This window comes from Episyrphus balteatus, chromosome 2 (assembly GCF_945859705.1).
Source record: "Episyrphus balteatus chromosome 2, idEpiBalt1.1, whole genome shotgun sequence".
NCBI classification, from domain to species: Eukaryota; Metazoa; Arthropoda; class Insecta; order Diptera; family Syrphidae; genus Episyrphus; species Episyrphus balteatus.
Window position 1 is genome coordinate 61965646 of NC_079135.1, and position 13827 is coordinate 61979472.

Genomic DNA, 13827 nt, shown 5'->3' on the forward strand with positions numbered 1-13827 from the left:
TTTTCTTGTTATTAGGCTTTTTTGAGAAACTAAAAATGCAGTTTTACAAAGTTTAATCAAAATCGTTAGAGCCGTTTTCCAGTTATTTGGTATAACTTGAAGAATTTGTATGGGGGTACACTTTCTAATTAAGGTAGAAAAAGAACAAAAAAAAAAAAAAAAAACAACTTTCAGAATTCTATAAAAATCATCTGTACCAAATTTGAAGAAAATCAGTCCACTGGTTTATGCCTATGGAAATGTGTACAGATGGACGTACAGACGCACGGACAGAATTCCTAGATCCACTTTTTCTTAATTCCAAAGTTGCCTTATATAGACCTAGTAAAAAAAATTGCACACTCATGGTTATGGCTTCAGGTCGATGATAACATATGGCCCACCCTAGATAAAATCTCTAGCTACGCTCATGTGTACTACTAAAAAAAAAACATTGAATATAAGAACTATTCGTACAATACAATTCCAATACGTTATGTGTGCACTGAGGGTTAGAATCGAACTGCCTGTCGTTGATGATCTTGCTCTCTTCGAAAGTTCGGAAAGTTCCACAAAATATACCAGGGCTGATTTGACAGCTCAATTTACAGTCTTGGTATAGTTTTTCGATGGTTCGGCTATCAGCGCCGTGCGTCGATCGTAAATTATCTCCTTCTCTATTTTCTTTTTTTGTTGTTTGTTTTATCTTTTCTCATGTTGGCTTCGGTCATAAATTAGCAATTTTACGATGATCCCGATTTTATTAATTTCGGGGTTGGTGTAGTGTTTCATCGTGCATGTGTTAACTTATTGTACCATTTTCTTTTATTAGACGTTTTTTTGGGAACAGCTATCCGTATCTGCAGTGGGACCTTCCATGTATTACAAATACAACACCCAGCTGCGAATAAAACTTAAACTTAAATCTGGCTGCGGATATAAAATTGATATTTTTTCGAGTATCGATACTCGATCGGAGAAAATTTCGGAGTCTCGAAGGCTATCTTCGCATAGTGCAACGCACTTTAAAACACAAAATTATTTCTACATTTCATTTATACAGGGTGTCCCGGGATGAGATCAACAGGTTTTGGGGGATGATTCTTGGGTATATTCTAAGAAAAAAATGTTCTACAGTAACTCTCTATCTGCAAAGTTGATACCCTTAAGGGATGATTTAAGAAAACGTTTACATTGGTATGCTTTTACTCATGTTAATGTCAAGTCGAGCTTCAATATTTTTCTTCGAAATAAAAGGCTTTTTCTTTTCTCCAAACATTGCTTAATGTTTTGCCAGTGTCTCTGCGAACTAGTCTTGATGCATTTGAAACCAAAGTTGCATAATACCAAGTTATCTGATAAATCGTCGTTCAGTACCCTTGGTCTTCCTCCAATATTCTTTTTCAGCTCATTAAAATTTCTATCTTATTCTCTGTACAAAGCTCTTGCTTTACTTTAATATTCGTGCAATTTTCCTAACGGAATCTCTTTATTTTAATTTATATAGTATCGTTTTGTTTAACGATTTTGTACATGGTTTCATTTACACAATTACATTGAAACTCGATTATCCGGGATTTGATTAACCGGGACGCTCTATTATCCGTGATGAAAAAATTGGAAATTTGTTCTCAAAAATAAAGACAACGTATTAGTTTAAACTCTGTTATCCGTAATAAACTCTCCTATCCGTAATATACAGGGTGTTTCAAAAGTTAACGTCGAAACGAAAACGGTAGATAGGGTAGGTGGTGACAGTTATCAGAAAAATAATAAAAAAAATCGCAGCCATATATTTTGGAAGTTATGGGCATTTGAAAAAAAGTCGAAAAAATGGTCACCCTGTGACGGTTTTTCATGTGCCGTGACTACAAATCTGAATTTTTCTCATTTTTTTCTTTTGTTACAGAACCTTGAATAACCCTGCTATCAAATGCATTCAAAAATTTTAACTCAGCTGCATCAGTTTTAAAGATAATATTACTTTTTTACCCAACTTAGTACTAAATAAATTTACATAACTTTAATTCAATGAGCCGTAGAGTAAAAAAAATGCACTACGATGTTTCGGCAAGTTGCCTTAAAAGTTGGTGTGTTCAATTCTCTTTTCAAAATGGTATAACATTGTTGGGAATATTTCATAAATAACCGAGATAAATTTTTTTTTCTTAAGAAATCCGACTTTTTTTTAGGTAATTTTTCCATATTATTTAAGTTTTTGTATTCGCAAACCACTTAACCTCTTAACCACTTAAACCACCTCCTCCTCTCGATTGCTTAGCTAGCAATTTATCTTTCTCGAAGTTAAGTTGCGTGTTGTAGGTAACTTTCCGGTGAAAGTTCCTACTGATGATATTTAGAAATAGCTAAATAACATTTTTTTAAAATTAAATCATTAAAATAATAGTTCAAATTTATATTCTAAGAGCCGGCAGCATATTTTGGCAGTTTTGATATAACCGAAATTCGAGTGTGCACATACATAGATATGCACCACAGTGTGTCAACGGAAAAAGTCTGGCAGTGATCTTTTTCAGCTTTCCCTTGCCAGACGCATCCAAAGTGCAACAAAAAATCAACTTTTGCGTTTTGGTATAACCGAATAAATGATACACCAAAAAATCATAAAAAATCCCCTGATTTCGAAACTGTGGGTACCGCAAGTTTCTTTTTCAGCTTTCCCCCCGCCAGACCGCTTTAAAGCATTTTTAAGTGAATTTTTCTAATAAAAAACCTATTTACTTATTTTCTGTTAGGTATAACCGTATGATGGTAACAAATTAATATTCTATGTCTATTCTAGGTCTAGAAAATATAAGTTTAAGCCAGCTATTTTTCAGTCTTCCCTCTGCCAGACGCCCTTAAAGGTTTCCCAAACAGGTTTTTCCATATAAAAAACACCTAGTTTCTGTTTTTTTCTTATAAAATTGAAATAATATTTTTTTGTTTAGAGTAACCATATGATGGCCAAATATAAACTTTCTTTGCCTTTTCCTGATTTAGAAAATGTAAGTTTAAGCCAGTTTTGTTTCAGCCTTCCCTCTGCCAGACGCCCTAAAAGGTATCTCAATAGTACGGGAAAGTTAGATTTTGCTATATGAGGGTCTGGGAAAAAATCCGAAATTCATTTTCTACAATATATATACATATATTGTAGAAAATTAAATTATTTCAAGTTTGTCATACATTGTTTTTCTGTAGGTTCAAAAATACGCGAGTTATGTGAAAAACTAAAATTTTTATAAAAAAAAAAAAATGGCGGCCAAATGACTCTTAGTGCGATTGTACAAAATGTGGTTTAAGACTCGTGTCTTTATGCTCTTTCGAGCCCTGAAGTCAAAATGCATTTCGGATTTTTTCCCAGACCCCCATATAACAAAATCTAACTTTCCCGTACTATTGAGATACCTTTTAGGGCGTCTGGCAGAGGGAAGGCTGACAAAAAACTGGCTTAAACTTACATTTTCTAAATCAGGAAAAGGCAGAGAAAGTTAATATTTGGCCATCATATGGTTACTCTAAGCAAAAAAAAATATTATTTCAATTTTATAAGAAAAAAACAGAAACTAGGTGTTTTTTGTATGGAAAAACCTGTTTGGGAAACCTTTAAGGGCGTCTGGCAGAGGGAAGGCTGAAAAATATCTGGCTTAAACTTATATTTTCTAAACCAGTATAGACATAGAATTTTAATTTGTTACCACCATACGGTTATACCCAACAGAAAATAAGCTATAGGTTTTTTATTAGAAAAATGCATTTCAAAATGCTTCAAAGCAGTCTGGCGGGCCGAAAGCTGAAAAAAAACTTCTGGTACCCACATTTTTGAAATCAGGGGATTTTTTATGATTTTTTGGTGTATCATTTATTGGGTTAATACCTAGCAAAACGCCAAAAGTTGATTTTTGACTGCACTTTGGATGCGTCTGGCAGAGGGAAGGCTGGATAAAAATTATATTTTCTAGACCTGGAATAGACATAGAATAATAATTTGTTACCATCATACGGTTATACCTAACAGAAAATAAGTAATTAGGTTTTATATTAGAAAAATGCACTTAAAAATGCTTTAAAGCGGTCTGGCGGGGGGAAAGCTGAAAAAGAAACTTGCGGTACCCACAGTTCGAAATCAGGGGATTTTTTATGATTTTTTGGTGTATCATTTATTCGGTTATACCAAAACGCCAAAAGTTGATTTTTTGCTGCACTTTGGATGCGTCTGGCAAGGGAAAGCTGAAAAAGATTACTGCCAGGCTTGTTCCGTTGACATTCTGTGGTGCATATCTAGATATGTGCACACTCGAATTTCGGTTATATCGAAACTGCCAAAATATGCTGCCGGCTCTCGGTCTATTAGTTATCAAAAAATAAGTATTTTAAAAATTAAAAACAATGATGATAATATCAGGAAAATTTAATTGCTAACGTTTCAAAAATAAATTAATTATGCGTAAAAACTACTCAAAAATAATCTTGAATAAAATTCGGGTGTTTGTTTTATTATCTGACAGCTAGACAGCTGCGGATTGGCAACTGCGGATACGTTTTTTTGGGAAATCGAATTCGGCTGCAGACAGCGATGCTAAAAAAACACGCCTACTATTGCTTATTTTTAAAAATCTCCATTTCGCGGTTTAACCTTGATAATCGCGACTTGAAGACATGAGATTTTTCTAGACTTTTGAGCACCTAAATTATAAAATGCCAAAACGAAAATATTGAGCAAACAAAAAATTCGATTAGCATTCATTCCGAGTTTGAAACTTATTTGACTGGGCCAAAACTAGTTTTTTCATCAGGCTCACTTGTTAGCGTACTCCTGGAATGAAGAAAGGAGAATGGGCAAATTTGTATGAAACGTGGACGTTGCGCGGCCATTAATAAATTTGTTATTTTCTTATGTAGTTAAGTCTTAGATATGTTGTGCAGAAATTTTATCCTTGTGACATATTTCATAAATGGATAAAATGCATTTTTGCATTTAACACTTTATGTAGATTGTCTCAATGTTGTAATTTAATATGTATTTTAAGTGCAAAATATGATGCTCTGTCATTTTCCCTGAGCGTGAAAGCTTTTATCTTAGGGATCCAACCAATAGAACCAAACTATAAGTTTTTTTAAAACAACAATACGAGTCAATTTTGAGAGTTTTGGTATTCAATTTGTTAGTTTGAATCGCTTCAAAATTCTTGAACTAGATTTCGAAGTTGTTGGCTTTAAAATCTTATATTATGATATTCAAGATTAATGTCTTGAGACTTAGGGAAAATTACAGGACATCATATTTTCTAGTTAAAATATAAGTATAATTCAATTTGGACGATGCATTAACAATACTTCTTATTCTTAATGCAATAGAGCCAAACCGCCATAGCAAAAGTTTTTCCTGGGTTATAGTTCTTTAATTTGATACCAATTTCATTAATGGCCGCCCAACGTCCAAAATGCCCATTCTCCTTTTATTTTTGAAAACTATCCATGTGTTTTGATGATGTATTTGTTAATGGGGGTTAAGTTCCCTTTCCTGGCGAAGGGGACCAGGAAAGATACTTTTAATTAAAATGTTGTTGACATTGGAGCCTGCTTGGCGACTTAAGACATTGTTGTCTGCCAGACGACTTTACATACCTTACGAAGTTGTGTGAGCGGGACAGAGGGCCCGACCCCACGGCGGAGTACAAGGGGTATCTAGTGTTTTTTAAAACTCCCATAGCTCTAAAAATCTAACTCTATGTTTTAAATATAAAAGATATTTTTTGATGGTGGCACTGTTATTTCCAAAGTTATCGAAAACAGCAAACAAAAAATTAGATTTCCTATTTTTCAATTTTCTCAAAAACTAAAAGGCATAGGAACATATTGTTTTCAGTGTTTGATAAGAAATCGATTTAGGGAGTTTATTTTATTAGAAAATTTTGAATTGATCTCCACAGTCTTTACAAAAATAGTATTCAATGTAATTTTTTAAACTTTTTTCCCCAATACTATTGATTTAATACAGTAAAATAAGGAGAAAAAAGGGGTAAATCTCGGAATGAATGTTAGTAGAAATTTTTTTTGCTCAATATCTTCCTTTTGCCATTCTATAACATATCTCAAAAGTCTAGAAAAATCTCATGTCCGCTTGTCGCGATTTCAAGGTCAAATCGCGAAATGGAGATTTTCAAAATTAGCAAAAATAGGCTATGGTATTATACAGGGTGTCCCAAAAGTTAACGTCGAAACGAAAACGGTAGATAGGGTAGGTGGTGACAGTTATCAGAAAAATAATTAAAAAAATCGCAGCCATATATTTTGTGAGTTGTGGACATTTGAAAAAAAGTCGAAAAAATGGTCACCCTGTGACGGTTTTTCATGTGCCGTGACTACAAATCTTAAGTTTTCTCATTTTTTTCTTTTGATACGGAACCTTGAATAACCCTGCTACCAAATGCATTCAAAAATTTTAACTCAGCTGCATCAGTTTTAAAGCAAAAATTACTTTTTTGCCCAACTAAGTACTAAGAAATTTTACATGGCTCTAATTCAATGAACCGTAGTGTAAAAAAAAAAACACTACGATGTTTCGGCAAGTAACCTTAAAAGTTGGTGTGTTCAATTCTCTTTTCAAAAAGATATAACATTGTTGAGAATATTCCATAAATAACCGAGATAAAATTTCCGACTTTCTTATGAGGTAATTTTTCCATATTATTTAAGTTTTTGTATTCTGAAAGGTTCTGAAAGGGTACAAAACTTAAAAAATATGGACAAATTACCTAATAAAAAAGTCGGATTTCTTAAGAAAAAAAATTTTATCTCGGTTATTTATGGAATATTCTCAACAATGTTATACCTTTTTGAAAAGAGAATTGAACACACCAACTTTTAAGGTAACTTGCCGAAGCATCGTAGTGTATTTTTTTTAAACTACGGTTCATTGAATTAGAGCCATGTAAAATTTTTTAGTACTTAGTTGGGCAAAAAAGTAATTTTTGCTTTAAAACTGATGCAGCTGAGTTAAAATTTTTGAATGCATTTGGTAGCAGGGTTATTCAAGGTTCCGTAACAAAAGAAAAAAATGAGAAAACTTAAGATTTGTAGTCGCGGCACATGAAAAACCGTCACAGGGTGACCATTTTTTCGACTTTTTTTCAAATGTCCATAACTCACAAAATATATGGCTGCGATTTTTTTTATTATTTTTCTGATAACTGTCACCACCTACCCTATCTACCGTTTTCGTTTCGACGCTAGCTTTTGGGACACCCTGTATACACATATGATACATGATTTCAAGGTATTTTTTAATGCTGATTCCAAAAAATCTAAAATCAAGACAATCTGACGTCTCTGAAAATAATTATACTTGTTTTTCATCTGTCAACTCATATTATTATAACAGTTGCAAACTTACTGCCGAAAAACTCTTAAAAGTTATGGTAGATGAACCAAATTTTGCATGAAGATTTAAGAATCCATCACTATTAAAAATCAAAACAATCCATTACAAAAAATATATATACCTACGAAATAATGGTATTTTTTGATGGAGGGGCAAATTTTAGGATATGCACTAAAGAAGACTCTTGTTCATCTTAGGAATAAGTGCTAATAGGCTAATTTTTTCATTTTAATCTTTGTTTGGATATTCTTTAACTACCCTCAAAAATCTAAAAAAAATCTCATGTCCGCAAGTCCTAATTTTCTTGGTTTGAAGATAAGGTGCAGATTTGAAAAAATTGAAAAACTACTCTTCAGATATTTGTGTCAGATCAACATGAATAAGGTACATTACTTTTCAGGGATGGTCATATTGATTTGTTTGTGGGTTTTGTTGGAATCAACGTTAAAAAATACCTTGAAATGATATGGGTTATGTTGGTATACATATAAGAATCTAAAGTTTTCTTATTATTTTTTTTAAGCCTGCACCTAACTTAGTTTAACCCGGAAAATTAGAACTTGCGGACATGAGATTTTTTTTAGATTTTTGACATAAGTTATAGAATATCCAAACAAAGATAGAAACAAAAAAATTAGCCTATTAGCACTTATTCCAAGATTGTACCAGGATGTTTTTTAGTGCACATCCCAAAATGTCCCCTTTTCTCAAAAAATACCATTTTGTCATAGATATAAATGTTTTTTTGCATTGCATTGTTTTGATTCTTAATGATAATGGATATGAAAACCCTCATGCAAAATATGATTCCGCTACCATTACTTTTAAGGGTTTTTCGGTAGTAAGTTAGCAACTGTTATAATAATATGGGTTGAAAGATGAAAAACAGTTATAACTGTTTCCAGAAATCATGTATCATATGTGTATATAATACCATAGCCTATTTTTGCTAATTTTGAAAATCTCCATTTCGCAATTTCACCTTGAAATCGCGACAAGCGGACATGAGATTTTTCTAGACTTTTGAGATATGTTATAGAATGGCAAAAGGAAGATATTGAGCAAAAAAATTTCTACTAACATTCATTCCGAGGTTAAACCCTTATTTGACTGGATTAATTGAAATAACTCGATTTTAAAATTAGAATTAAGTGTAAAATTCTGGCTTATGAAAAAGTATCTTTCATATTTGAAGGTGTTGCCGTCGTTTTTAAATATATATTTTTTTTTTATTTTGAGTAATTTTTTAGAAAATTGGGGGAGGTAAAAATACTAGTATTATCATTATAATAAATTTAATTGATATGTTTTTATTTCGTATTATAAAAGTTCGTGTTCCATATAAGCCGCAAAAATGTCCAAGAATGCATGCAAGTTCGGCAACTCAGTATTCTAGTAAGTATTAAAAAGGTTTTAAGAGTTTTTTTTTATTCTAAAAGAGGAATCTTGCAATGTACATAAAATTAAGTTTGTATCAATCAGTAGGAAGAGTATTGTAATGATGTTTTATTTGAACAAGTAGAATTAGAGTAGAGGCATTTTAGAAAAAACTTTTCATGATATTTTTTTTACACATTGGAAACTAATTCTAAAAAAATCAATGAGTCTGGTCTTTTAATAAAAAAGGCTACAAGCATAAATGGTCCAGGCGCATGAAAAGAATCTTTTTCTGCGAAAAAAAATAAAGACGACAAGTCAACTTAAAATGACGTAAACAATGCAACAAAACTCAGGATATGTTTATGTAGTCATAAAAAAATACTAAGCTCGGGCCAATCCTAGATCTGTTAACAGAATCATTTCAGTTTTCTCACCAGTTTATTATTTTATCACTGAATCCAATTATTGGGCCCTATCCTGACTCACCAGGAGAATTGTGTTTCCTTCGGAATATTTTTTTTCCCTCGGAACTTTTCGGGCAATCGTGAATCTCCATCGGAATTAATTTCCAGGGAACAAAAAGTCGTATGAAGTTTCCCTGTAAGTTTTGTTGCCGATACCAATAAATTCCGAGAAAAACTTTTCGTTGGCATGTTTAAAACATGGGAAATACTTCCAGGGAAATTTTTATTCAGGATTACCCCCATTATGTTTCTTCACGCCACAAAAGGGTAAACAAAATTTTACTCCGGATTTGCTCCACACTTTTAGGTCAGATTTACACCTATTTTAACACGGACTTGAACACATTTATGAATTTGGAGTTTGTCATTTTAAAATTTTGTTTGAAGGTTTTAAGTTATTACTTGTTACAAAAAAGAACAATAAATTATGAATGTACATATTAGTCCGGTCAATTTAGACATCCGAGGTTACATTAATTCCCAGCAAGCTGAAAATTGGTAGGATTGTTGGAAACACCATCATAAATTAAATCTAAAAAGTCCTCATCGATCCGAGGTGTGGAAAAAAATTTACGGGGGGTCAAAGGTCAAAAAAATGGGTTTTTCACGATTTTAAGCAAAACGATTTTATCAAAAAATTTTCAATGCAAGAATTGTAGATCAGATTATTATATATAAAAAGTGTCATGACACTTTTTTTCCTAAGACCCACCGTTTCTTAGGTATAACGATTCAAAAAGTTGAAGTTGAGTTGTAATCGTCCTAATCAGGCCTATTCTGAAAAAAAAACTCCTAACTGAAAAGTTCCTGAAATTTCATTATTTCTTTAGCTTGAATTTCGTTCTTCAATGGTTAAGAATATGGGGAAAGCAAAAAAAAATAGAAATTTTCGCCATTTTTCAAAATGAGGGCCCTTCTCCCGAAACCATTTCCTTGGGAATTTTTGTTTAGAATATGTCTGAATATATACAGGGTGTGCAATAGAGAATGGACAACTCTAAATTGGCTGATAGCTAGACTTATGACTGTTCTAAAAACAGATAGAAAAATGTTCTATCGCAACCAGTTCCTAAAATATTGGCTTTTTTTCGTTCAGTGTATTTTAAATTTTATCATCTTATGTTTTCGTTCACTACAACCACGAATGAATGACTTTTATTTATTTCTTTTTTTTATAATTTTCTACAATAATTGTATGAGTACAAAAACTCTTTAAAAACTGCAAAGCTATTGCACATTTTCGTAAAAATAATTTTGAAATCTGTTTTTTGATGCAAAATGTAAAAAAAGTATTTTATGAAAATTTTAAACACCTGTGGTATAAAATAAATCTATAGAAACCTAATAGACCAGTGCCGATGCCTTCAAAAACATTAAAAAGTACAAAAAAATCATAGTAGGATGAAACCAATTGGAAAAGGAGGGGAATATGATGAAAATTAAAGGAAAAATAAATTACGGGCGAGCCGAGTTCGGAAAGTGGGTGGGTTGAGCTTTTAGTGGTAAAAAATGGTATATCTCGATTTCCGGCAAAACTACAAATCCTATGGAAAAAAGTTGTATGGCAAAGTTGTAGGTAATAAAAAGATCTACAACTTTTGTATCAACGATTTTTTCACATAACCTCAAAATTTATGTGAAAAATTCAAAAAACCGAGTTTTTGGTTTTTTATTTTTATCTTTTTCAAAAACAAAAATTTTTCTACGAAATTTGGTGAAAACTTACCTTATTATGTCCCAAACACACTGTAATTTATTTGATTTAAAATATTAATTTGTTCACCTTATTTTGACTTAATACTAAAAAACACCTTAATTTTCAATCGAAAATTCACGTGTCAAAATATCAGCTTTTTTCAAAAAGTCGGTGGGCATTTCGTTCGTTAAAATGTCTATTTTCTGATGGTGTAAAAAAAATTTTACATTAGTATACTATAGAACATGTTCTAGTAAAATTCAAAAAATGAAAAAAGCTTGAATTCGAAAAAAAATTTTTATCATTGTTTACAATTTTGGCCTATTTATTCAAATTTACACTTTAATTACTCAAAAAAGGTAAGATTTCATGTAACATTGATTAATCTTACGTTTTTTGAGTAATTAAAGTGTAAATTTGAATAAATAGGCCAAAATTGTAAACAATGATAAAAATTTTTTTTCGAATTCAAGCTTTTTTCATTTTTTGAATTTTACTAGAACATGTTCTATAGTATACTAATGTAAAATTTTTTTTACACCATCAGAAAATAGACATTTTAACGAACGAAATGCCCACCGACTTTTTGAAAAAAGCTGATATTTTGACACGTGAATTTTCGATTGAAAATTAAGGTGTTTTTTTAGTATTAAGTCAAAATAAGGTGAACAAATTAATATTTTAAATCAAATAAATTACAGTGTGTTTGGGACATAATAAGGTAAGTTTTCACCAAATTTCGTAGAAAAATTTTTGTTTTTGAAAAAGATAAAAATAAAAAACAAAAAACTCGGTTTTTTGAATTTTTCACATAAATTTTGAGGTTATGTGAAAAAATCGTTGATACAAAAGTTGTAGATCTTTTTATTACCTACAACTTTGCCATACAACTTTTTTCTATAGGATTTGTAGTTTTGCCGGATATCGAGATATATCATTTTTTACCACTAAAAACTCAACCCACCCACTTCCCGAACTCGGCTCGCCCGTAATTTATTTTTCCTTTAATTTTCATTGTATTCACCTCCTTTTCCAATGGGTTTCATTCTACTATGATTTTTTTTGGTTTCAAAAATTATCGACCCTGGTCTATAAGTGGCCAACTTTCTTAAAAATACTCCCCTTAGACGAAAATATTTTTAAGTAAGTCGGCCACTTAGGTTTCTATAGATTTATTTTATACCACAGGTGTTTAAAATTTTTCATAAAATACTTTTTTTACATTTTGCATCAAAAAACAGATTTCAAAATTATTTTTACGAAAATGTGCAATAGCTTTGCAGTTTTTAAAGAGTTTTTGTACTCATACAATTATTGTAGAAAATTATAAAAAAAAGAAATAAATAAAAGTCATTCATTCGTGGTTGTAGTGAACGAAAACATAAGATGATAAAATTTAAAATACACTGAACGAAAAAAAGCCAATATTTTAGGAACTGGTTGCGATAGAACATTTTTCTATCTGTTTTTAGAACAGTCATAAGTCTAGCTATCAGCCAATTTAGAGTTGTCCATTCTCTATTGCACACCCTGTATATATTCAGACATATTCTAAACAAAAATTCCCAAGGAAATGGTTTCGGGAGAAGGGCCCTCATTTTGAAAAATGGCGAAAATTTCCATTTTTTTTTTGCTTTCCCCATATTCTTAACCATTGAAGAACGAAATTCAAGCTAAAGAAATAATGAAATTTCAGGAACTTTTCAGTTAGGAGTTTTTTTTTTCAGAATAGGCCTGATTAGGACGATTACAACTCAACTTCAATTTTTTGAATCGTTATACCTAAGAAACGGTGGGTCTTAGGAAAAAAAGTGTCATGACACTTTTTATATATAATAATCTGATCTACAATTCTTGCAGTGAAAATTTTTTGATAAGACTTACCGTTTTGCTTAAAATCGTGAAAAACCCATTTTTTGACCTTTGACCCCCCGTAAATTTTTTTCCACACCTCGGATCGATGAGGACTTTTTAGATTTAATTTATGATGGTGTTTCCAACAATACTACCAATTTTCAGCTTGCTGGGAATTAATGTAACCTGACCCCCTTATTTTAGTCTAATTTGACCGGACTATATGTATTTTCAATTATATAACATATATCCCGCCAGATTTATGTTTTCGTTAATTCTTCACCAAAATTAAATTGTAAACCCTTTGCCAGATAAAAAGTCCCATTTCTTTCTACACCGATGTGATATTTCTATTTTAAAATTATTAAATCAAATAAATAAGTCCATTAGACTGAACAAAACCGATCAGGAGCATAATGAAAATGTATTAAAAGTAATACTTGTTTATAACGCTTATTATGCTTCATAGTAAAGATAATAGTCTATTTAATAGACCGAAGCTCCAGAGCAAAAATAGAACAAATTTTTTCAAGAGTTATGATTCAAGAGAATATGATTCCTTGGCATAAAAGAATACTCCAGCCAAAAGTGCTACTAAAACCATTGGTGCATTTCTGAGAAAACGGCAACAGTGGTCGGTTTTCAATTTTTTTGATATAACTCGAAAACCAAGCCTAATTTTGAAATGGTTCAGAGAAATTTTTCATAGAAAATTAAATTTTCTATCAATTTAAGATGGTTACAAAATTTTAAAAATTGAAGGGTCCAGGGGAAAAACAGCATAAGTCCATTCCAACTCATTTCGAGAAAAACGCATTTTAAAATATTGTTCTCCATACAACTTAGTACTTAAAGCACAAATTGTATTTTTTTTTTCGGCAAGGCTTAAATTTGTTTCATAAAAGTAAGGATCCCATTAAATAGTGCTCAGTAGATTCTACAAGACCTCATCATTAGCTTATTTTTGACAAGAAGTGGACATTTGCCGTTTTTCTAGACCCTTCAATTATTATTTTTTTTTTTTTTGTCCGTGGGTAGGTGTTGAAATCTTCAAAAGATTCTATGAGGCC

At 31.5% G+C, this 13827-nt stretch overlaps 1 protein-coding gene across 5 annotated transcripts in view; it reads left to right on the forward strand.

Annotated features, from left to right (window-relative positions):
- Positions 1-13827, forward strand: part of LOC129909900 (spectrin beta chain) — a 103823-nt gene that overhangs the window by 73754 nt on the left and 16242 nt on the right. Inside the window, exon 7 of one of the 5 annotated variants that reach the window (XM_055987053.1) lies at positions 8693-8784. The exons of the other annotated variants lie outside the window; for them this stretch is intronic. Coding sequence (XP_055843028.1) covers positions 8693-8769 — 77 coding nt within the window. The 3' untranslated portion in view covers positions 8770-8784. Of the gene's footprint in view, positions 1-8692; positions 8785-13827 lie in introns of those variants that run through there. 5 annotated transcript variants of the gene reach the window in all.